At 36.4% G+C, this 21,282-nt stretch overlaps 1 protein-coding gene across 25 annotated transcripts in view; it reads left to right on the forward strand.

Moving 5' to 3' along the window:
* HMCN1 (hemicentin 1) overlaps nucleotides 1-21,282 on the forward strand; it is a 703,321-nt gene that overhangs the window by 617,628 nt on the left and 64,411 nt on the right. For all 25 annotated transcript variants that reach the window (XM_053209695.1, XM_053209701.1, XM_053209691.1 and 22 more), the window contains 10 exons: nucleotides 632-910; nucleotides 6,515-6,711; nucleotides 9,950-10,031; nucleotides 11,552-11,688; nucleotides 15,671-15,812; nucleotides 16,827-16,971; nucleotides 17,364-17,491; nucleotides 17,805-17,961; nucleotides 20,004-20,125; nucleotides 20,324-20,488. In XM_053209695.1, coding sequence (XP_053065670.1) covers nucleotides 632-910; nucleotides 6,515-6,711; nucleotides 9,950-10,031; nucleotides 11,552-11,688; nucleotides 15,671-15,812; nucleotides 16,827-16,971; nucleotides 17,364-17,491; nucleotides 17,805-17,961; nucleotides 20,004-20,125; nucleotides 20,324-20,488 — 1,554 coding nt within the window. The remainder of the gene's footprint in view (nucleotides 1-631; nucleotides 911-6,514; nucleotides 6,712-9,949; nucleotides 10,032-11,551; nucleotides 11,689-15,670; nucleotides 15,813-16,826; nucleotides 16,972-17,363; nucleotides 17,492-17,804; nucleotides 17,962-20,003; nucleotides 20,126-20,323; nucleotides 20,489-21,282) is intronic.

The following is a 21,282-nucleotide window of genomic DNA, read 5'->3' on the forward strand; positions in this document are numbered from 1 at the left end:
AAAGTTCAGAATGTTTTCTAATAATATTAGTGGTACATTTAGAGTATTTAAAATATAAATGAATATGTGCATATATATGTCTTTGTGTGTGTATGTGTGTAGATGGAGAGACAACCTAAAACATTCCATTTCTGAAATATTAAGGTTTACTGGTCCAAATTTCTACATCCCAAAGAACATCTGAGAACAGTTAAGGAACTATTTACTATAGCCTACAAATGAATTTTGATGGATTACATAAAACTTACTCTAGAAATTGGTATTATTTTATTTATTCCACATGCAGCAGTTGAAAGTATACTTCTGTAATTATAATATGCATTATAACAAATTAAAGAGACAAACCTAAAAAGTTCAAAAATGGCCAAAACTTAAAACAGTTTAATTTTGTATGTTCTGCAAGAAAACAGTCCTGAGGTTTCATTGCTAATATTTTGGGAGATTACTATTTAGCCTATCCAATACCTTTTTTTATTATAGGCAGTAATTATTTATATGCTATTTTAAATTCTATATTTTAGTAGATCACAGAAATACTATATAACTAACTGAACCATAAAAATTTTTTTTAATCTAAGTTGGTCTCAATTTATAATAGATGTGTAAGTTTTACCTGTTGTTTTCTATATAGTGCCACCAAATCTGGACAATGCGATGGGAACAGAGGAGATCACAGTTGTCAAGGGTAGTTCTGCCTCCATGACGTGCTTTACAGATGGAACTCCAACTCCCAGGATGTCTTGGCTTAGAGATGGCCAGCCTCTGGGTCTTAATACCCGTCTGACAGTAAGCACTCAAGGAATGGTTCTTCAGCTTATCAAAGCAGAGACTGAAGATTCAGGAAGGTACATCTGCATTGCCTCAAATGAAGCTGGAGAAGTCAGCAAACACTTTAACCTGAAGGTCCTGGGTAGGTAAACATTCAATAATTGGGAAACAAGTGACAATAGAGATTTAGTAAATAAATGTAATTCTTAGAATCACTTACTACAGCGACAAAATTTATAAATATTCATTGCATTTCTCATTTCTGTTTTGTAATTTACCTAGGTTTACTCTGTGTGTGTGTGTGTGTGTGTGTGTGTGTGTGTGTGTGTGTGTGAGTGAGTGTGTGTTCATTTTATTTTTGAGACAGAGCATGAGCAAGGGAGGGGCAGAGAGAGAGGGAGACATAGAAGCCGAAGCAGGCTCCAGGCTCTGTGCTGACAGCTCAGAGCCTGACATGGGGCTCAAACCCACAAACTGTGAGACATGACCTGAGCCAAAGTTGGACGCTTAACCAACTGAGCCTCCCAGGCATCCCTACTCTTTTTTTTTTTTTAATTTTTAATGTTTATTTTTAAGAGAGAGAGAAACAGAGTGGGAGCAGGGGAGGGGCAGAGAGAGAAGAAGAGGCATACAGTCCAAAGCAGGCTCCAGGCTCTGAGCTGTCAGCACAGAGCCTGACACAGGGCTTGAACCCACAAACCATGAGTTCATGCCCTGACCTGAAGTTGGATGCTTAACCGACTGAGCCACCCAGGTGCCCCTATCTAGGTGTACTCTTACCTGAAGCATGTTAAATTTAAATTATTTTGTTTCCCCTCTGTTTAAAAGATGAAAACTTCTACTTGTAAAACATTATTCATTAACAAAGTCATACAACCAATCGCTAAGTAGATTTTTAAGTTTTTTCAAGAACGAAAAGCTCTTGATAAATTGCAATTTGATGGAAAAGCATAGTATGTATACTATTTTATGTTCTTTCACACAATCTTTCCAAGTGATCCAATTATAGATGATAGTTATCATAGTCATTTCAAAGAGTCTACTTCCATTTACTCTTGTGTGCATTAAAATGAATATTTGAAATGAGTATTACAATGTTCTACACACAATTACTATAAAGAGAAAACACCCCATTTACTTGAAATAAAAAATTTTGACTTTGGAAGAGAAATGAGGATGAATGAGATGAACTATTTTAATAATTAATTATTTTTGGAGTTTAGTTTGTTTTTTCACTACAATGTCCGTAAAACATCAGCCTCCTCAGCAAACAAAATGTACCTCACAAGGAACAATAAGAATAATTTTGGCAAGAGGCTAGCCTATGTTTTCAGGATGCCCTGTAATCTTTCTCATAGTACCTATACCAATTTAATCATTTGGATAACGTTAAAAGTCTGCTTCATCCTTAGTTAAGCTCTGTGATGGGCAGTACCCATCTTTCTTATTGCTGTATTCCCAAGATTTAGCTTGGCATTTGACACGTGAGGTTTATTCGTTGGATTGAATCGAATGGAATTAGATACTTGCTAGCTGCATTAAAGGGGGTTTTAACTGGGGCGCCTGGGTGGCTCAGTCGGTTAAGCGTCCGACTTCGGCTCAGGTCATGATCTCGCGGTCCGTGAGTTCAAACTCCACGTCGGGCTCTGTACTGACAGCTCAGAGCCTGGAGCCTGTTTCAGATTCTGTGTCTCCCTCTTTCTCTGACCCTCATCTGTCCATGCTCTCTCTTATGCTCTCTCTCTCTCTGTCTCAAAAATAAATAAACATTTAAAAAAATTTAAAAAATAAATAAATAAAAGGGGTTTTAACTATAGAGGGAGGCATAATACTATCTAAACAAACAGAGAGGAGACTGCGGTGCAGACAGGTGTTCCATAGAATGAAGGGTGGTAGGGGAGGTGCTACTCCAGGGTATTTAGAGACAAAAGACACAAGAAAGTGTGCATCTGTAAGGAGGGGTGGAGTAACAAATTCCGGTACACCAATTCACAGAGTATCAGGAATAACAAGAGATGACAGAAATGTGATCTTGTACGTTGACTATACATTATGTGCCAGGCATGTTTCTAGTCATCATGCAACAAAGAAGTGCTGAACACCTACCATGTATGCAACATATGGCCCGGTCCAACACGTGGCAGTGTGGTAAGAGAGAAAGCATACTCCTCTAGGAATTCAAGAACCCAGCAGCAGAATCACAACCCAGAGCATTTCTCAACGTAGAAAACTAAGGAAGAAAATATCAGTGATACTGTTAGCATAGTGTACAAAGAACAACCTTTTTAGCTGCAGGGTTTATAAGGATAATATTTTCTTAAAACAGATTTGAAAACTGGCTCAGCAGAAAGATGAGAAGTTTCAGCATTTCAACATCTGTTGAAAGCTAATTCCATTAAAAACCTGAAAAGCTCTTTACTTGGATCAGCGCTAGACTCCAAATCTGAAAGTAACCATCTTAACCTGGGGAACGGCTATTCTTAGCTTAATGCTCTCCACATGGTGGGAGGTGTCATGGTGTATTAGTGGTTCTCAAAAGTCCAATGTAAGAAGAATGATGAAAACAAGGGAAAATGCTCATACAAAGTAAAGCTAAGGAGTTTCGACAGGGTCCAGGCTGTGAAGGGGTTTGTTGACCACATTAAGAATTTGGTTTTTATCATAGAACAATGGGAAGCCATTAAAAGTTCTAGTAAGTGGAATGCCATGAGTAGAGTTGCAGTTTGATAAGACCACTCTGAGTGCAAAGTGGAGAGCTACTTGGAGCAGGACAAGAGTGGATTCTGAGAGACCCATGTATTATTAGGAATTGTGTTTGGCTGTGAATAGCAGAGGCTAAGTATGGCAGCTTGAACAAGTAACTTTTGTTTTTCTTGCTGAGTGAGATGTCTAGAGGTAGGCAGTAGCTGTGTTGGTTAACCAGTTCAGATATTTACAGTTCTCTTGACCTTTACATCATGGTTGTCAGTGATCATGCATTGTGTGCTCACCACCAGCATCAGTAGATTCAACAACAGAACAGGAAAAATAGGCAGGGTGAAGAGTTGCTCCTCTAGAGATTTTCTTAGAAGTCCCACAAAACCACTTCCATTTATATCTCATTGCTCAGAATCGTCACATATCACTCCATCTACTATCTACTACAGAGGCTAGGAATGTAGTTTTTACTGATAGCCCCAATAAAACTGACTCCGATAATGTGAAAGAAACAAAGAGGTAGATAATATTGGGTGGGTGCCTAGATCCAGAAAAGAGGCGATGTTAGTCCAAGTAAATAGTATTGTAACTCAGATTAGTAATGGAGGTGAGAGGAAAAATGTATTTAGAAATGACTTCAGGTAGAAGTAGTAGGACTTACATGAGGATTTGGACATAGGAGAGTGATGAAGAAGAAGATATCAAAAATGACTCCTAGTTTCGGGCTTATGTGACTGAATGAATAAATGCAGGAAATGCTGGAAAAGGACCAGGTTTGGAGGGATAAGATAACAGGTTCAGTCTGAATACATGTTGAGAGTGAAGTAGTGTCCAAACATTTCACTGGAGATGTTTATCTGATAATTAGATTTATGGGTCTTGAGCTCGGAAGAGAGATCTAAGCTAAAAGCATAAGTTCTGGAGTCATCAGAGTATGTGCACCTCCTACTCTGTCCAAAGTATAAGATGTATGAACAAGTCCCAGAATAAAATTGTTCACAATCACTTAACATCTGTAAGACCTGGTGACCGGGGTTTGAATCAGGTGGGAGCATGTTGTTTCTATTACGCTGCTGTTGTTTTCAATCTAGTGACTGTAAGCTTTTGAGGCTAAAGGCTATGCCTGATTAGTCTTTGCATCCACAGCGATTGGCACATGGTAAATAACCAATAAGTAAAAGGAATAAAGAATTGACTGTAAGTCAAATGGAAAATCAGATAAGTGCTTTTGAGTGATACGGGATAGAAATTTTATTGTTGATGTTGAGAGAATCAAGAGAGGATTTATAGTTTTTACAGATAAATTTAATGACCTTAATGTGACCTTGATAGTATTTGAACATGCTCAGTTACGGGATGGAGCTATTGGAGAATGTTCCAGTAGAAGGAATAACATTAGTAAAGTCACAGAGCAAGAAAAGACTGGACTTGTTGAGGGAAAACAAGTAGTCTAATTTGAAGTCTAGGTTACATATAAGTATATTAAAAGTACATAATGTTATAAAGATAAATAAAGGCCTTATTGATAAAGCCTTGGAAGCCATGATAAGGAGTTTTTCTTCAATTCAGTAAGCAACATGGAGACACTGAAATACTTTAAATAAGAAATTTTGGATCATTTTAAAATGCACTTAATAAAATGGATTTTGACAGCAATACATAAGATGGAAGAAAGTAAAAAAGAATGGGTCAGTGGTTAAGAAACTCTGACTTCTTAATTACAGTCTGAAAAGGAGTATAGATTTAATGTATTATCTTTCTCCAGAAAGGAAAATGAAAACCATGGGTGGATTTTTTTCTTTAAGTAAGCAGGTTTTAATAATAATACTAATAGCTGGGTGGTGGGTAATGAGGAGGGCTTTTGTATTGAGCACTGGATATTGTATGTAAGTGATGAATCACTAGATTCTACTCCTGAAAACATATTACACCATATGCTAACTAACCAGAATTTAATAAAAAATTTGAAGGAAAAAAAATACCAAGAGCTGTGGTAGACATTGAAATAGTAATAACTTTTTTAAAACCTTTAATTATAAAATAAAACATATTCAGAAACACAAGAGAACTGTGTAGTTTATAGATTATCTCATCGAATGCTCACCATGATCCTATTAGTTAAATAATAGTGCTGTCCTTATTTTAGAGGTTTGCCCAAATGCACTAACCTAATAATTGTTGGAGCCAGGACTCCAAACTCAGGCTCTTTGACTCCAGATGTTCTGCTGTAAACCTCTGTTCTAAACTGTGTGCCTGATTTAAAAAAAAAAAAAAAAAAAAAAAAGTCTAATCCTTGGAGCTGTCCAACAACTATTTTGGCTGCCTTGTGAAATAGTAAGCTGGAAATGTTCATAGAAAACTTGAATGATCATTGTATGGAAAGACTGTTTTAAAGGGATTCCTAAACTTGAGAGTAGTTGGACTAAGGAACGTTAATGTTTCTTCCAAGTGTTTAGATTCTTTAACATCCTCTTGAGAAAGGTAATTTAGAAATATAAATAACAAAAAAGGAAATTATTTCTGCCCAGACATAACAAATGTGTTTTAGGCAGAAATAGTCTCCAAATGTAACCGTTTTTTCTTCTGCTTAGTCATTGTTTCCTCCTACAGTTCTGCACGGAAAAGATGATAGCAAAATTCCACAACATTTGCCTGTTGCTTTAAACAATAGATATCTAGAAGGTACAAAAACACACTGCTATGTTTAAGTATGTCTCCTTAAACAATGATACAAGATGGCTTCAGTTTTTATTGTTTTCAAATCTTTGCAGTTAGGCAAGACTCCTCTAATTATCTGAATCCCAAATGCTGAGCTATAATTACCTTTCCATTTACTTCATGATCTATGATAGGCATGATCTGTCCCTCTTAAAATAGTGCCAATGACAACGGGTAATAGCGTGTAGGAATTATTTTGGTATCTTTGTTTTAACCAATTTATATTATATGAACATACATTTGAGTTGAATTTTCTTTTAAAGTTTTTCTAATCAGCAGTATTTTATCAAACAGCAAGTTTATTTTGTTGTTTTTAATTCCCTTTAAATAGAACCACCTCATATCAATGGATCTGAAGAACCTGTAGAGATATCAGTGATTGTTAATAATCCACTTGAACTTAACTGCTTTGCTTCTGGAATTCCAACTCCTAAAATTACCTGGATGAAGGATGGAAGGCCCCTCCCACAGACAGAACAGATACAAACTCTTGGAGGTGGAGAGGTCCTTCAAATATCTAGTGCCCAGGTAAGTGCCAAAGTCAAAAAGTTATTTAATCCTGGGTTAAACCTCTCACTTGCTAATGGAGAAATTATGTTTTAGAATCCAAATCTCAGATACAAATCAAGTCCAAAGACACAGATCTCTCTCTGTAACCTTAAAAATGGGTAAATTGGTTCTATGGTATGCCTGATTGGTAGACACAAGGTAACATGACTTAAAGAGCAGTAGGAGTATCATATTAAACTCAGAAGAAAGCAAGATGCTTTAATTTCTGCAAATTTTGCTCAGTGCTATAAGTGATAATATATTTCCTGAAGCTCTTAATTTGTACCATGCAGCCCTTTACAAAAGTGGCAAAAAACAATCCAACATATATACATATGAGGTCTCAAAGAGCATTTCTGGTCTCCAAAATGAACTAGGAGACATACGAATCTGAACAGATACAATTTTTCAATCAATTCAGTAAAATTGACTGTTCTTTTAGTTTGTGTTTAAGGAAATTCATCTTAAATTAAAAATATTAAAGAGAAGCATGTCTGGGATGTCTTATTATAACAATCTTCTGTTTTACTAACAAAGACAAACCTTATATTACAGATATTCTCCATCTGTGCCCTAATACCCTAATCTGTAACTTTGGGATAAAAATAGTAATAATACCTAACTCCTACACTTGAGAATTTCAGAGATCATCTAACAGGATGTGCCTAGACTGGTGCCATAGGCATGTAGTAATGTTAAATAGAGTTAGATGGAATTGTTGTTTTTCCTGCTGCTATTGTCATTATCATAATCATTGTTCCTTTAAACCTGGAATAACAAATTATTTAATTATATTCTGTGTGCTTTTTCACTGAGAAAAGAGGAAGGAAAGGGAGCCGGAAAAAGAGAGCTAAGGGTTATAAATTGTCTACTGTGTCAGTCCTATGTTCAACTCTGGGCTCTATCACACCAGTGACTCTCATGACAACTCTTTGAGGCAATGTCTTTATCTCCACTCTACACAGCCAGAAACAGGCACAGAGAGATTAGTACTTGCATGACAAGTTTGGTGATAGAGCTGGGTCTCGATCCTACATTGGGTTCAAAAGCCTTACCAGTGGAACTCAGCACATTTCTGGTTTCAGTATCAAGGAGAACACGCCTTCCATTCCCCTCTTTTCTCTCCAACAAATATTGCAGTAACTCAGAGGAAACTCGAGTTAAATTGTTAAACCACTTACTGAATGAAAACCCTTGAATGTTATAATTTCAACAGATAACAGATCCAGAAGAATTTTGTAACATAAAGGGAAAGGAAACTGTGTGGAATCGAATTATAAAAACAAAGAAATGGTGGTAAATAAACCCTAAATGAAGATTAAGGCCACATCACAGTAGGTCTAAATGGAAACCTTATATAGTTGGGTTGTAACAAAAGGAGACAAAGGTCCCACAGAGTATTAGTTGGTGACCCACATGCACTAGCTATTGTGGAGAATACAAACATAATACATAAAACATGTCTCAACCTTCCAGAAGTTTCCAGTTGTTTCGAGTACATAAAACTACACACATGATAAAATTAGGAAAGGAAACAGTTCAAAAAAAACATTCAAGATATTTTCAAAGTAGAAAATTAAATACTATTAACTCCCAAGACTGATCTTGGTTCCTCTGCTCCTCTGTGTTTTCACATTTTGTACGTATCTCTATTATAGCACTTACTACATTAAATTTCACTTATCTGAACTTTGTCTTTTCGTGTATGCAACTATAGCATATAGTTATGACTGGCACATAGTGGATGCTTTGCAAATTCCAAATTGTGTGCTAGAGACAAAAGTTTCCTAAAATATCTTCCATCAAACGCTAGTTCTGTGAGTTATTCCACTGGGGGAAATTCTGTGACCAAATACAGTTGGAAAACCTTACATACTATACCTTCCTCTTCTTTGTGAACCATAGTGCATGTCAACAATTCCACAAAATACTGCTCTAGAGAAATCTGATTAACTGTACCTTTTCAAACCCTCTATAAACAGAACACAGTTTTGAAAATGTAGCTAAATATAATGACTGTAGGCATGCAGAAGGGCACAGGTTGTCAGGAAATATTTATTGGAGGAGGTAAAGACTTAAGAGTAAACTTGAATGATAGTTCAAGTTTGGTTAAGTCAAAACAATTGGGGGTGAGCAATATTAACTGGGAATAAAATTAGTTGATAGAGAAAAGTTGATTTTTAAAGGTTTTAGACATTGATGGTAAATTCATAAATTATTCTCCAGGCAGTGGTCCATCATTTTGAATTCTTAATTGAAGGACTATGTGAGTGTCGTGCTTCTTAAAGTTGCATTTAAGTATTTTTGCAAACATACCAGTCTTAAATTTTTTCAAAGGAGTTTTTGCAACCTACAAAGCAGTTTTTCCATAACTTATAAAGTCAATTTTGAATGCAAGAATTCAAAAACTCACAATATTCTAATAATGTTCAAGTAGTAAAAATAAATGAAAACGGGATTTTTCTGCGTTTCCAAAATACATTTTTCACAGAAGTAAGATCATCTGTTTCCCAGAGTATATTTTATGGGTACGTAAGCATGGGCTGTGTCTACACAATGTCAAACATACGAAGGAAGGCTCACACTTTCAGTGGAAAGTATGCACAGGGTTTTTAAAGAAATGTTTCTGGTTTTAGTCAGATACGAGTAGATTATTCTGTCAGTCTGACACTGTTTACAGCCGGGTTACATAATATAGCTCTTTTGTTTCACCATGTTTACCAAAGGTAGATTCAAAATATGGTATTAATGTACTTTATTTAAATAACCTGATATTTTATTTGTTTACTTAAGTTGCATTTTATTTTCTTCAGGAAGATGCCAGTTGAACTTTTAAATGGCAGATACCATTTAAATCGATAAATACTAACGGGTTCAATAAACATTGTATATCTAGTCTGTCATGTATGGTGTGGGGTCCTACATACATCTGCCTTTTCTGTGATCATTAAATATACCTAACATGCAAATGTTCTGAAATCAAATATTGAAGCCCTCTTAAAACATCATTTTATATATGATAGAGATGCCAAGCAGTGCTCACTACCAGAGTGCTAATCACAAATGTTAAAATAGTTTATTAAATTTTAATTGTTGTGCTATCCTAAATGATACCTTGCTTTGTGTAAGACTTTTACATTCATTCTAGTAAATACTTATTCTCATCACTGAAACTGACAAGTTAACATTATGTAATTCACCTATTTGGATTTTGCAGGTGGAAGATACAGGAAGGTACACATGTCTGGCATCCAGTACTGCAGGAGATGATGATAAAGAATATTTAGTGAGAGTGCATGGTAAATTTGGCAAAATTTCCTACCGTCTATCGTATACCTAATTAGAAGCCATAATTTATGGAGCATGAGCAACTCCATCATATGTTTCTACATAAGGAAATATATATTTTGCAAATCTGGTTCTTATATTTGGCTGACCAAGTCCTTCTTGAAAAACTTCCGTGGACTTTTTGACTTATTTATTTTGTTCCTGCACAAATAATTCATGGTTATTGATTTCCAGTCATAGAATATAAATTACAATAAATAAGAAAATATGTCACCCGGTCTTACCACACAAAGGCCTTTTTGCATACAAATGTCGCAGAAATGTCTCATACGACATGTAGTATTTAACTTCATTTTCATCTCTCTTAATGGCATTATGAACATGTTTTCGTGTCAAAAACCATATTTTTATAATAATTTTTAGTGATGGCCTAGTGCCCCATTTTATGAATATGCCATAATTTATTTAATCCATTCCCTATTTTCGGATATTTAAACTGTTCTGTTTTCACGAGTATACGCAATACTGTTATAGACATCTTTGTGTATATATATTGTCCTGTTTCCTTAATTAGTTTATTTTGATAAATTTCTGTAAGTACACTTGCTTGATTACATACACACACACACACATTTAAGACTTTGAAATTTATTCCCAAATTACCTTCTAGAAAAGTTGGGCCAATTAAACTCTGGCCAATATTATTTCAACATAGAGATGGGAATTACTCTTTATGAAAAGGAACATTTAACAAACCAAAAGGAAATATTTATTTCATTCTTGTAGCCTAGATGACTCGGCAATGCAAATTATCTGTTATTTAGGTACCCCCCTCTCACCAGCCCTACACACACATTAAGCCTGCCACTAATTGACAAGTCACATTAAAAGATACATTTCTGGGGTGCCTGGGTGGCTCAGTTGATTAGGAGTCTGACATCGGCTCAGGTCATGATCTCCCGGTTCGTGAGTTTGAGCCCCACGTTGGGCTCTCTACTGTCAGTGTTTCAGATCCTCTGTCCCCCTCTGTCTCTGCCCCTCCCCTGATCGCACTCTCTCTCTCTGTCTCTCAAAAATAAATGAAAACGTTTTAACAAAAAGATACATTTCTGAATATTAAGAAAGTGTATACATTTCTGTAGGTTATGATGGGCAGACCCTCATTTATTAGTTTTCAAATCTGATGTTCAGAGAAAATCATTACCAAGTGTGGAACCTGGACAAGAAATCCTTTCTTTGTGCCTTAGTTTCTGTTAAATGGTGATAGTAATGTGATTATATTACTTATCCTGTCATTCATGTGGCTCTTGGAAGAATTTCATTACTCTATGTGTCTGAAAGTACAGAGTAAGGCTTAAAAAAAAGTCCACTATTTGTAGTCATCCATATCATAAATTGAATGCGTAATGTTTTAAGTTTATGCCTCTTATTTTACATAACAGGAGTAACATTTGTTGAAAACCTAAGACAATACAGATCATTTTACATCTTGTTTATTGCAAGCCTCTGATATGTTTGTTCTTATACCCAGTACCCCCTAATATTGCTGGAACTGGTGAGTCCCAGGATTTCACTGTGTTACGGAACAGACAAGTGACATTGGAATGCAAATCAGATGCAGTGCCCCCACCTATAATCACTTGGCTTAAAAATGGAGATCGGTTACAGGTAAATCCTCCTAAATTCCGCAAATCCATTTTGAGGAAAAAAATCAGCTGAGGAGTCTTTGCTAGGTAGACAAAACCAAACATCAGGCTACTGTTATTCAACATTGTGTGTGTGTGGGGTGGGGGGAGCACAGGATCTTTTAATCAGCCTTATTTTCTCAACCTTCACTCAGGTAGTTAATACCTAACTATGGGTCAAAAGACAGGTATTTTGATTCAGACACTCTGTAAATTGGCCCAAGTATGTATCTCCTGGAGCCCATGGATTAAAGTTGGATTTGAAATACTCAGCTATTTCTTTACTTGAGAAGGAATAAACCATCTGAGTCTCAAAAGAACTGACCTGTCCTACTAAGTGTCTTGGACAAACCTTTTACTGAATTTTTCTAGAATAAACCAGGACCTCAGGAGGGACCCCCAGAATCTAGGTGATACCCTTGGATGCCAAGAATATAAGACAGGAATCCTTGAAGAACACACTTACTGGCTTTCTAAAGCTTCCCATTCTCATGTGATATCTGTCTGCTGTCACTGAGTGTCACAGCCCAGGATCCTAAATTGCCTTTTAGTGTTGGTTCAAAGCCTTGACTTTGAATGTTCTGATTGTTCCTATCCTAGTCATTACTTATGCTTTTTTCCCCTTTTGTTCCTCCTCATCCTTAGTATAACTTACTGTGCTAATTGTCTCTAATTATAAACGAAGATTAAGTCCCCTAACCCCTAAGGCAGAAGAACTTCCGCCACCACCAAATCACACCAAGGGACCAAAAACAGACTGGATGCTAACTGGGGGTTACTTGCATGCGAAATTATCATGGGTATCACTTAACGTTCATGTGCCTCAGTTTCTCTATTTATTGTGCCTCTACTGTAATGATAGGCACTATAATTGCTACTGAGAGTAGTCTTGACCTTCAAGGAGCTCACAGACTACTTGAAAAGATATAGAAGTAAATCAAAGATTATAGCATGGATACAACTCATATGTTAGCGCAAGGTATAACATTTTATAAAAACAGAAGAGAAGCTAGTAACTCAGACTCCAGGGTAAGGGACAGCTCAGGGGAGCTTCTTGAAAAGGGTAAAATCAGTTTTAAATGATGAGTAGATGTTGGGTGAGAAAGAAGAGGGAAATTCTAATGATAGATAATGGCATCTACAAAGCCATTTCAGGGAAAGGAATGCTGTTCTTCCAGGAACTGCAAGTAGCTTGGTGTGGCTGAAGTAGACCGTGATTAAAATACTCTGATTATTCCCCATAGATTTCAGGATTCATGTTAAACTACCCCACTTAGCTCACAAGACCTTTCATGCTCTGACATTTTTTCCATAGTTTTATCTCCCAAATGTGCATTGTACTCAAAACTATTAGGTGTTCAGACAGAGACTGAGTGAATGTTGATGATGGAGAAGTTTAGAATAATTCCAGCTATAAACAAGTGATGTTAGTGCTGGGACAGGGTGAGTTCAATGGTTACGAAAAAGAGATGAATTCAGTTTCAGATATTTTGAGTTTGAATTACTGATATATTATCCAAGTGGAGATTCTAAAAAGCACTAAGAAATATAGGTCCCTATTTCATCAAAAACGTCTTTGACTTGGTAGTCCTCAGTCGTATGACCAGTTGTTGAAGCCATAGGTTTGTATGAAGTTGACCAGAAAGCACACATAAGAATGCTTGAGATGTACATACATAAGAAATGCATAAGAAAGCATACATAAGAATGTGTGAGAAAATCTGTAAATGAGAATAAAGCATAAGGCAACACTGAAAATTACAAGGCGAGCAAAGGAAGAAGAGAAGAAGAACAGAACTGAGACGGAGGACTCAGAGAGATAGGATTAAATACAGGAGACACTGGTGTACTAAAAGCCAAGGAAAAGAGAAGGAGTGGTTAACAGAGACCATGCTAAGATACAATTAAGTTGTGTCCATGACTTTGGCAATACACGGAAATAGTAAAAGATCTGAACAATCGTTCTTCAACAGAGTAATCAAAGGAAAGGGTAGGCGACCATTGTTGGGAGAATTAAGGAAGAAGAGGGAATGGAAATAATTATGGGCCGTTCTTTAAATATGTAGAAGACTTGCATACATAAGAGACTGAAGATATAAGAGAGAAAGAAGTTTAGAGAACAACATGTGTTAGAGAAGTAATGGGACCCTGGTCACAAGTGAAGAAATCACCCTTGGACAGAAAGGCTGACCTTTTTTTCCACAGAGATGGAAAGATACAAAGGAAGGTTGCGTTCATTAAGTAAGGGAGGAGGAGGAGAGAACTGCAGGCACAGGGCTTTGATTTTCTCCACGGAATAGGAAGCAAGATCATGAACTGACAATAAGATTCTGTCTGATGAAAGAAGTTAAATTTGGAAGAATCATTGGTGGCCAATGGAAAGAGGCCAGAGAAAATTATATGAGACTTGATGAGTTAGCAGAACTTACTGATATTCCTGGCACAAAACATTATTAAGAATCAACTCTGACCTTTTTTATTACCCTGAAACCCTGCTACACCCATCTAAAAAAATTAAAAATAGATATTTTATAGAACTTGCCGTATGTTTAAGAAATCACTTGTTCTCATCAGAGGTAATAAAATTTTATCACTAGGAGCCCCTATAGCAATTAAAGGCCTAAAGAAAATACATGACTTTGTAAAATAAAGAGCTGAACTGCATGTTTGAATACGAACAACTCTTTTCATTAGAAATATACAGTTAGCCCTTGAACAACATGGAGACAAGAGGCACTAACCCTTCCAGGTAGTCAGAAATCTGCGTCTAACTTTTGACTCCCCCAGAAACTTTACTAATACTCTATTGTTGACCCAAAGCCTTACCAATAATATAAATAGTTGATCAACATATATTTTGATTGTTATATATGTTATATATTCTATTTTTACATAAATAAGCTAGAGAAAAGAACACATTATTAATAAGATCATAAGGAAGAGATAATACATTTATAGTACTGAATTATATTTATCAAAAAAAAAATCCACATGTAAGTGGACCCATGCAAGTAGAAGGTCAGTGGTATATCTAATTGGGACAGATCCCATATGGCAAAACAACCTTATTTAGGCTACCCCTGAAGTAGTTCCTTCTTTGATGCAACCAGAAAATATTAGTCTTTGATGCTATCTGGAAATTGTTTAGTGATTATGAACATCATGCATCGTTATACAAAATTAATTGTTTACATCTATTTTCCCAGTTGGACTTAATAGCAGAGATTAGGGTTCATTGTTGCTATATTTTCAGAATTCTTGTTTCTACATCTGGGTACGAAATAAACACTTAACAATATTCATAGACTAAAATCATTTATTTACTTCTTTTTAAGTGTTAAAGGACCATTGTTTCTTATAAGTTAAGCAAAGTTAATTTAAGTCATGAAGCTTTCAGTTGTAAATGGCAGAGTTAAACTCAAACCAACTTAAAAATTATTTAAAGATATTTATTACCTACAGTGATTGGTGATCTTATGTTTTAGGTCTTAGGTATTACTAGATCCAGAGATTCTTCTCACATAAGCAAGCATCTATGATATTTTTTCTCTGAATCTCAATTCTGCTTGCTTTGTTTTAGATTCAGAACAGGCTGTCCACACAAGGTGGTAAGACCACTACCAGGCTATGTCATCCTCACTACCAGATACCAATAAAAAGAACACTTCTTATTCCCCAACACTTCCAACACAGTCCTGCAGAGGGCTCTCTGGGGCCCAGCTGCCCACCCTTGGATCATTGTGGCCAGGAGAACTGGGAACATCGATTGTGCCCTTGCCTTAAGCACACTCATAGAAATAGTTCCCAAGGGGTTTGGATCCCAGGATAACAGTAGGGGGAGCAGACAAAGCATACTGGAAGACAGGCAATCCACAGTTCACTATAATTACTTTTTGCTGTTATAAAGTAATATTTTATTCTCTTTTCCTGACATTTTAATGGTAAATCTTACTTGCTGAATCCAGGCCAGCCCTCGGGTACGAATCCTCTCTGGAGGGAGATACTTGCAAATTAATAATGCAGATCTAAGTGATACAGCCAATTATACTTGTGTGGCCAGCAACGTTGCAGGAAAGACTACAAGAGAATTTATTCTCACTGTAAATGGTAAGAAAGTTAACCATTGTTTCACAATTTAAAAATTTAGCCAAGGGCATTCAAAGAAATGATAACATTTTTGTTTCTTATGGGCACGCTAAATAAATTCTTGTGGTTATCTTATTTTTTGAAGACAACATGTATTTGTATTATGGCTATATTCAAATGATATTTCAAAAAAATTAATTAAAGGTACATTATCTTAGAGGATAATATATGTCCAGTCATTATCAGCATATCCTGATGCTCTGTGTCATTCAGATAAGAGGCATTGAGAAAGTTACACTAAATCTCTGGATGACAGGTGGTCCATTATTTAGTTCTTTATTCATGTTGGTGTTGGGTGTATATGTGTTACAGAGACTGCCACAGGACTGTGATTTTCTCAGATATAAAATCTAAACATTAAAATGCGCCAATATTAGGGGAGATAATACAGGCTTTTCCCCATAATAGTGTCTTTGGTTACTATATGAAGCTTTACAGAATATTGAGTGACCTACACAACTAATATCTCTAATACCAAAGTTAAAATTCAAGTTTTCTATTCCCATATGAACTCAACGATTAATAAAATACATACTCTGAGACTTGCATGATTAATCACAGATGTGCTTTTCATTAGACCGGCCCACTGTCTGTTCTTTATTTAAAGTGAAGCTGTTCCAGTGCTAACATTCCCTGACCATTATTTGGCCAAAGAGAAATAAGAAATATCATCTTTAATTTGCATCAGACCAGAGCTAATTTTTAGTCAAGCGTCTCTCCAGGAAAGCCAGATTTCACACACCATATCAGGGATTTAAAACCTCCTTCCCCCAACCTGTGCTTTATTTTTCAACATGGAGTTTCTTGAGTAAGACTTTAGGAATTAAACGCCAATTCTGTTTATACTAACCTGAATTAGCCGCAGGCAAAGCTGTACCTTTGACTCAAAGCTAACCTTATATTACCTCTTCAGAGTCTTAGTTCAGGCTGTGTTATTAATGTGAATGAAGTTTTCCACATACCTCTCTTGCGCAGTTCCTCCAAACATAAAGAGCGGCCCCCAGAGTCTTGTCGTTCACGTAAATAGGTCGACTGTATTGGAGTGTCTTGCTGGAGGTGTGCCGACCCCGAGGGTAACATGGAGAAAGGATGGAGCTGTTCTATCTGCAGGTCACGCAAGGTAACAGTTCTGGAGAAGGACGAAAAATACTGTACTAACTGAAATATAAATTCTTGAATCTTTTTTTCCAATGTATTGTTTTGGTCTTGTTATATTTAATACTAGTATCCTCATCTTTATATGAGAATCAACACATACTATTTTAAAAGCATAATCGTAAGGCTTATGTCCAAAAACATAATGATTGTATTTCCTCCAAGGGCACAAGTCCATCTGCTATGCATCTTTGCAGAACATCCCCCTTTTCCACCCAGGGTATTGTGAATTTCTAAAGCAGGAAAAGACAAAAAAAAAATGGATTTAACTATAAGTCTTGTAAAATACTCTCAGTCAGAATGTGAATAATCAGAAAAGGCTGATTCCGGGGACTTCACTTGTGATCTTTCTTGTAGATACTCCATCTTGGAAAATGGATTCCTTCATATCCAGTCAGCACATGTCACAGACACTGGACGGTATTTGTGTATGGCTACCAATGCTGCTGGAACAGACCGCAGGCGAATAGATTTACAGGTCCATGGTAAATATACTTCTGTGAATGACATCCAATCTTTGGGTTAAATGTTCTTTGATAGCCTAAACCAGTGAGATCATAAAGACCTTGATATCCAGGGCTACGCGAGTGTACCACACTCTATTGCGAACAGTCAAGATCCATGTTTTCTCCTCACTGTGGCTAGCACCATCACAACACTATTTAAATTCACAGAGCCTGATCAAGTTCATGATTAGGGAGCAAGTTACCAGTGATTAATTTCAGTCTGGCAGAAATACTTCAGGTGGCATACTATTTGCTGAATGTGTTACCCTCCTATTTGTTGACTTTGTTTTAGTTCCTCCATCCATTGCTCTGGGTCCTACCAACATAACTGTAACAGTAAATGTTCAAACTACTCTGGCTTGTGAGGCTACTGGGATACCAAAACCATCAATCGGGTGGAAGAAAAATGGGCATCTTCTTAATGTAGATCAAAATCAGAATTCATACAGGTAAGGAATAATTTTTTTTAACATTTTAATATTTGTTTATTTTTGAGAGAGACAGCATGCAAGCAGGGGAGGGGCAGAAAGAGAGAGAGAGAGAGAGAGAGAGAGAGACAGACAGAATCTGAAGCAGGCTCCAGGCTCCGAGCTGTCAGCACAGAGCCTGAAGCAGGGCTCGAACTCATGGACGGTGAGATCATGACCTGAGCCAAAGTCAGACGCTTAACTGACTGAGCCACCCAGACACCCCAGTAAGGAATAATTTAATTGAAAACCCTCACCTACTATTTAGAAACATTATTTTATTTTTTTTTTAATTTTTTTAACGTTTATTTATTTTTGAGACGGAGAGAGACAGAACATGAACGGGGGAGGGCCAGAGAGAGAGAGGGAGACACAGAATCCGAGTCAGGCTCCAGGCTCTGAGCTGTCAGCACAGAGCCCGACGCGGGGCTGGAACTCACAGAGCGCGAGATCATCACCTGAGCCAAAGTCGGACGCTCAACCAACTGAGCCACCTAGGCGCCCCTAGAAACATTATTTTAAAAAGAATTAACATTTCATCTCTATCAATGGGGACAGCATATATATACATACAATGGGGACAGCCTTTACATACATGTTTGAAGCCTATACATGTTTGAGGAATTAGCTAGTATATAGAGTATATATTTTTTCTTAATGTGAAATTAGTTTTTCAACCTAAAAGCTTTTTTTGAATTATAGGTTCAACTTGTCCATTCATAAACCTTATGAATGAAGGTCAGAGAGATCTGCAAGATTAGATTCCTATTCTGCTTTATTTTTTAGCACCTTTTAGATTTTTATAAAGACAAAAAGTTAAAGCATCATTTGGTATAAAAGAAAAACTATTCTGTAAAATTAATACTAGCTGTAGCCGTAGAATAAAAAATAAAATTCTGAACCTTGAAATACACCTTAGGTATTTGATAGCATGAGGGAACATACCATTTTCTCCAATTTTTTGCATTCTCCCAGCTTTACTTCCAGTAGCTCATAATATCACAGTGTATGGTTTTTAAAAGCTAACCTAAATCACTAGGAATTTCTGATATTTAAGATGAGCATCATTTATTGTATCTCAATTAAGTTAATGGATAGATACCTCGTCAAAGGATTTGCCAAATGTTCTCATAGATCTACTTTGACAATAATCAATTCTGATAATCAGGAAATATGAAACCAGGAATGTTTCACTTGGAATTCTATTGTTTCTCTCTCTTTCTCATCCTTTTATTCTTTGGGTAGCGGGAGTCTAGTGACTTGAAGATATACACTATATGGAAAATACACAATACCATTGAATAAAAAAGCATGTCAAATGTATTCCCATTAAATCAAATCATTTTTATTCCATCAGCACACACTTTGCAGTAAGAAAGTAGATATTTTATTTAGATTTACTTAGAATAATATATGTATATTTATTAAAGCTCTTAAATATTTGAAATGATCTAGATCACTTTAATTTTTAATTGATTAGACATTAGGAAAAAGACTTATTGATGTATGTACTATGCATCTCTAAGATGTCCAGCACATGTAAGGAGACATGTGAAGGAGGGAAACATGCAAGACAGACAGAGTTGTAATTACCTGTCCATCAATGGAAATAATCAAGTACCAATCTACAAAGTTATTGTGAAATTTAGAGATAGTTTATGTGAAACAGTTGAGATGGTGCCAGAATGTATTCAATGCTCAATCAACAATAGCTATCATCAGTGTGCCCATTTTACTGTATTTCACTTAGAAGAGCATGGTTGATCATGATAGAAGCATTCAGAAAATGCAGGATGCCCCCTTCGAACAATCCACCCAGCTGCTTCCTATAAATCTCAAGGTTAGGGCTCTGTTAACCCATTGCCCATATAAAAAAGTCTGATATATGAAGTATCAGAGAGACTCCTCATTTTAACATGAGGAAAGAATTCCATTTCCCTCAATTCACAACATGGTACCATGTTGAACCAACATTTATGAAAAATGATATATAGTACATCATTTCTTTGAAATATTTCTTCTAGGCTCCTTTCTTCAGGTTCACTAGTAATTATTTCCCCTTCTGTGGATGACACTGCAACCTATGAGTGCACCGTGACAAATGATGCCGGAGAGGATAAAAGAACTGTGGATCTCACTGTCCAAGGTAGAACTGGCTTACTGTATGGATTGATACTTACTATCATCATACATTTCATCATTCCACTACCTTACAACAGGGCTTCTTTTTCCACTTACCTAACATTCACTTTCAGTGTAGGGAAAGAAAGATGTATGATAAGAGTTTGGAAATCTGGAAGGGTCTCAAATGTGTACTTTCTTCTTGTTGTTATTATTGTTTTAGTTCCACCTTCCATAGCTGATGAGCCTACAGACTTCCTGGTAACCAAACACGCCCCAGCGGTGATTACTTGCACTGCTTCGGGAGTTCCATTTCCCTCAATCCACTGGACAAAAAATGGGATAAGACTACTTCCCAGGGGAGACGGTTATAGAATTCTGTCATCAGGTAAGGCCAAGCTCAGTGATTACACATCTGTGATTAGATTAATCATGAATAGATGGCTTCACCTGGCCTTGTTTTGGTACCCAAATAAAAGAATAAAATTCATTTTCATTCCTAGACTTAGGCACCTGGGGGGAAAGGCAGTTAGAGTGTGAAGGGGAATTAGAGAACAGGAGAGAAAAAAAATCTGGAAACAAAATAACAATAACTGAATATAATTGTGATCATTGGAATTTTATGTCCATACTTACTGATGCTAAGGTTTTACAAGTTCATGGGTTGCTTTTGAGTGAGCAATACTCCCTCCATTGGCCAAAAAGAATCTCCATTCACTTAACAAACATTTAATGCCTAAAATAAGTTAGAGACTCCACCGAGTTTCTGAGGTTATAAAACTAAGAGGGTTCTTGTTTTCAAGGTTTTTATAATTGAGTAGGTAGGGAAGGTTGGGTGATAAGTGCTAGGATGGGTAATTTTTGAGAGTGGTAGCAGCCATCATTTATAAAGTTTATGTATTGAAAGAGAAAAAAAAATTCACCTCAATGAAAATATAGGTAATTCACACTGGTGTTTCTGAAAGCTGATCCCCTAAGTTGGGAGGGTGCATAAGAGATAAACTAAAGTAGCAACTAACATCCTGGGGTTTATGCATCTGTGCATATTATTCTAAGGGAATTTATTTTCTCAATAGAAGGGAAATAATGGAAGATCATTCGCAGGGTAGAACTTGGCTTTTAAAGCAAAGTATTTTGGCTGTCTCAGAAACCTATATAGATTGGTAGCAATTAAAATCATAA

Source organism: Acinonyx jubatus, chromosome E4 (assembly GCF_027475565.1).
Source record: "Acinonyx jubatus isolate Ajub_Pintada_27869175 chromosome E4, VMU_Ajub_asm_v1.0, whole genome shotgun sequence".
In the NCBI taxonomy this organism is placed as follows: domain Eukaryota; kingdom Metazoa; phylum Chordata; class Mammalia; order Carnivora; family Felidae; genus Acinonyx; species Acinonyx jubatus.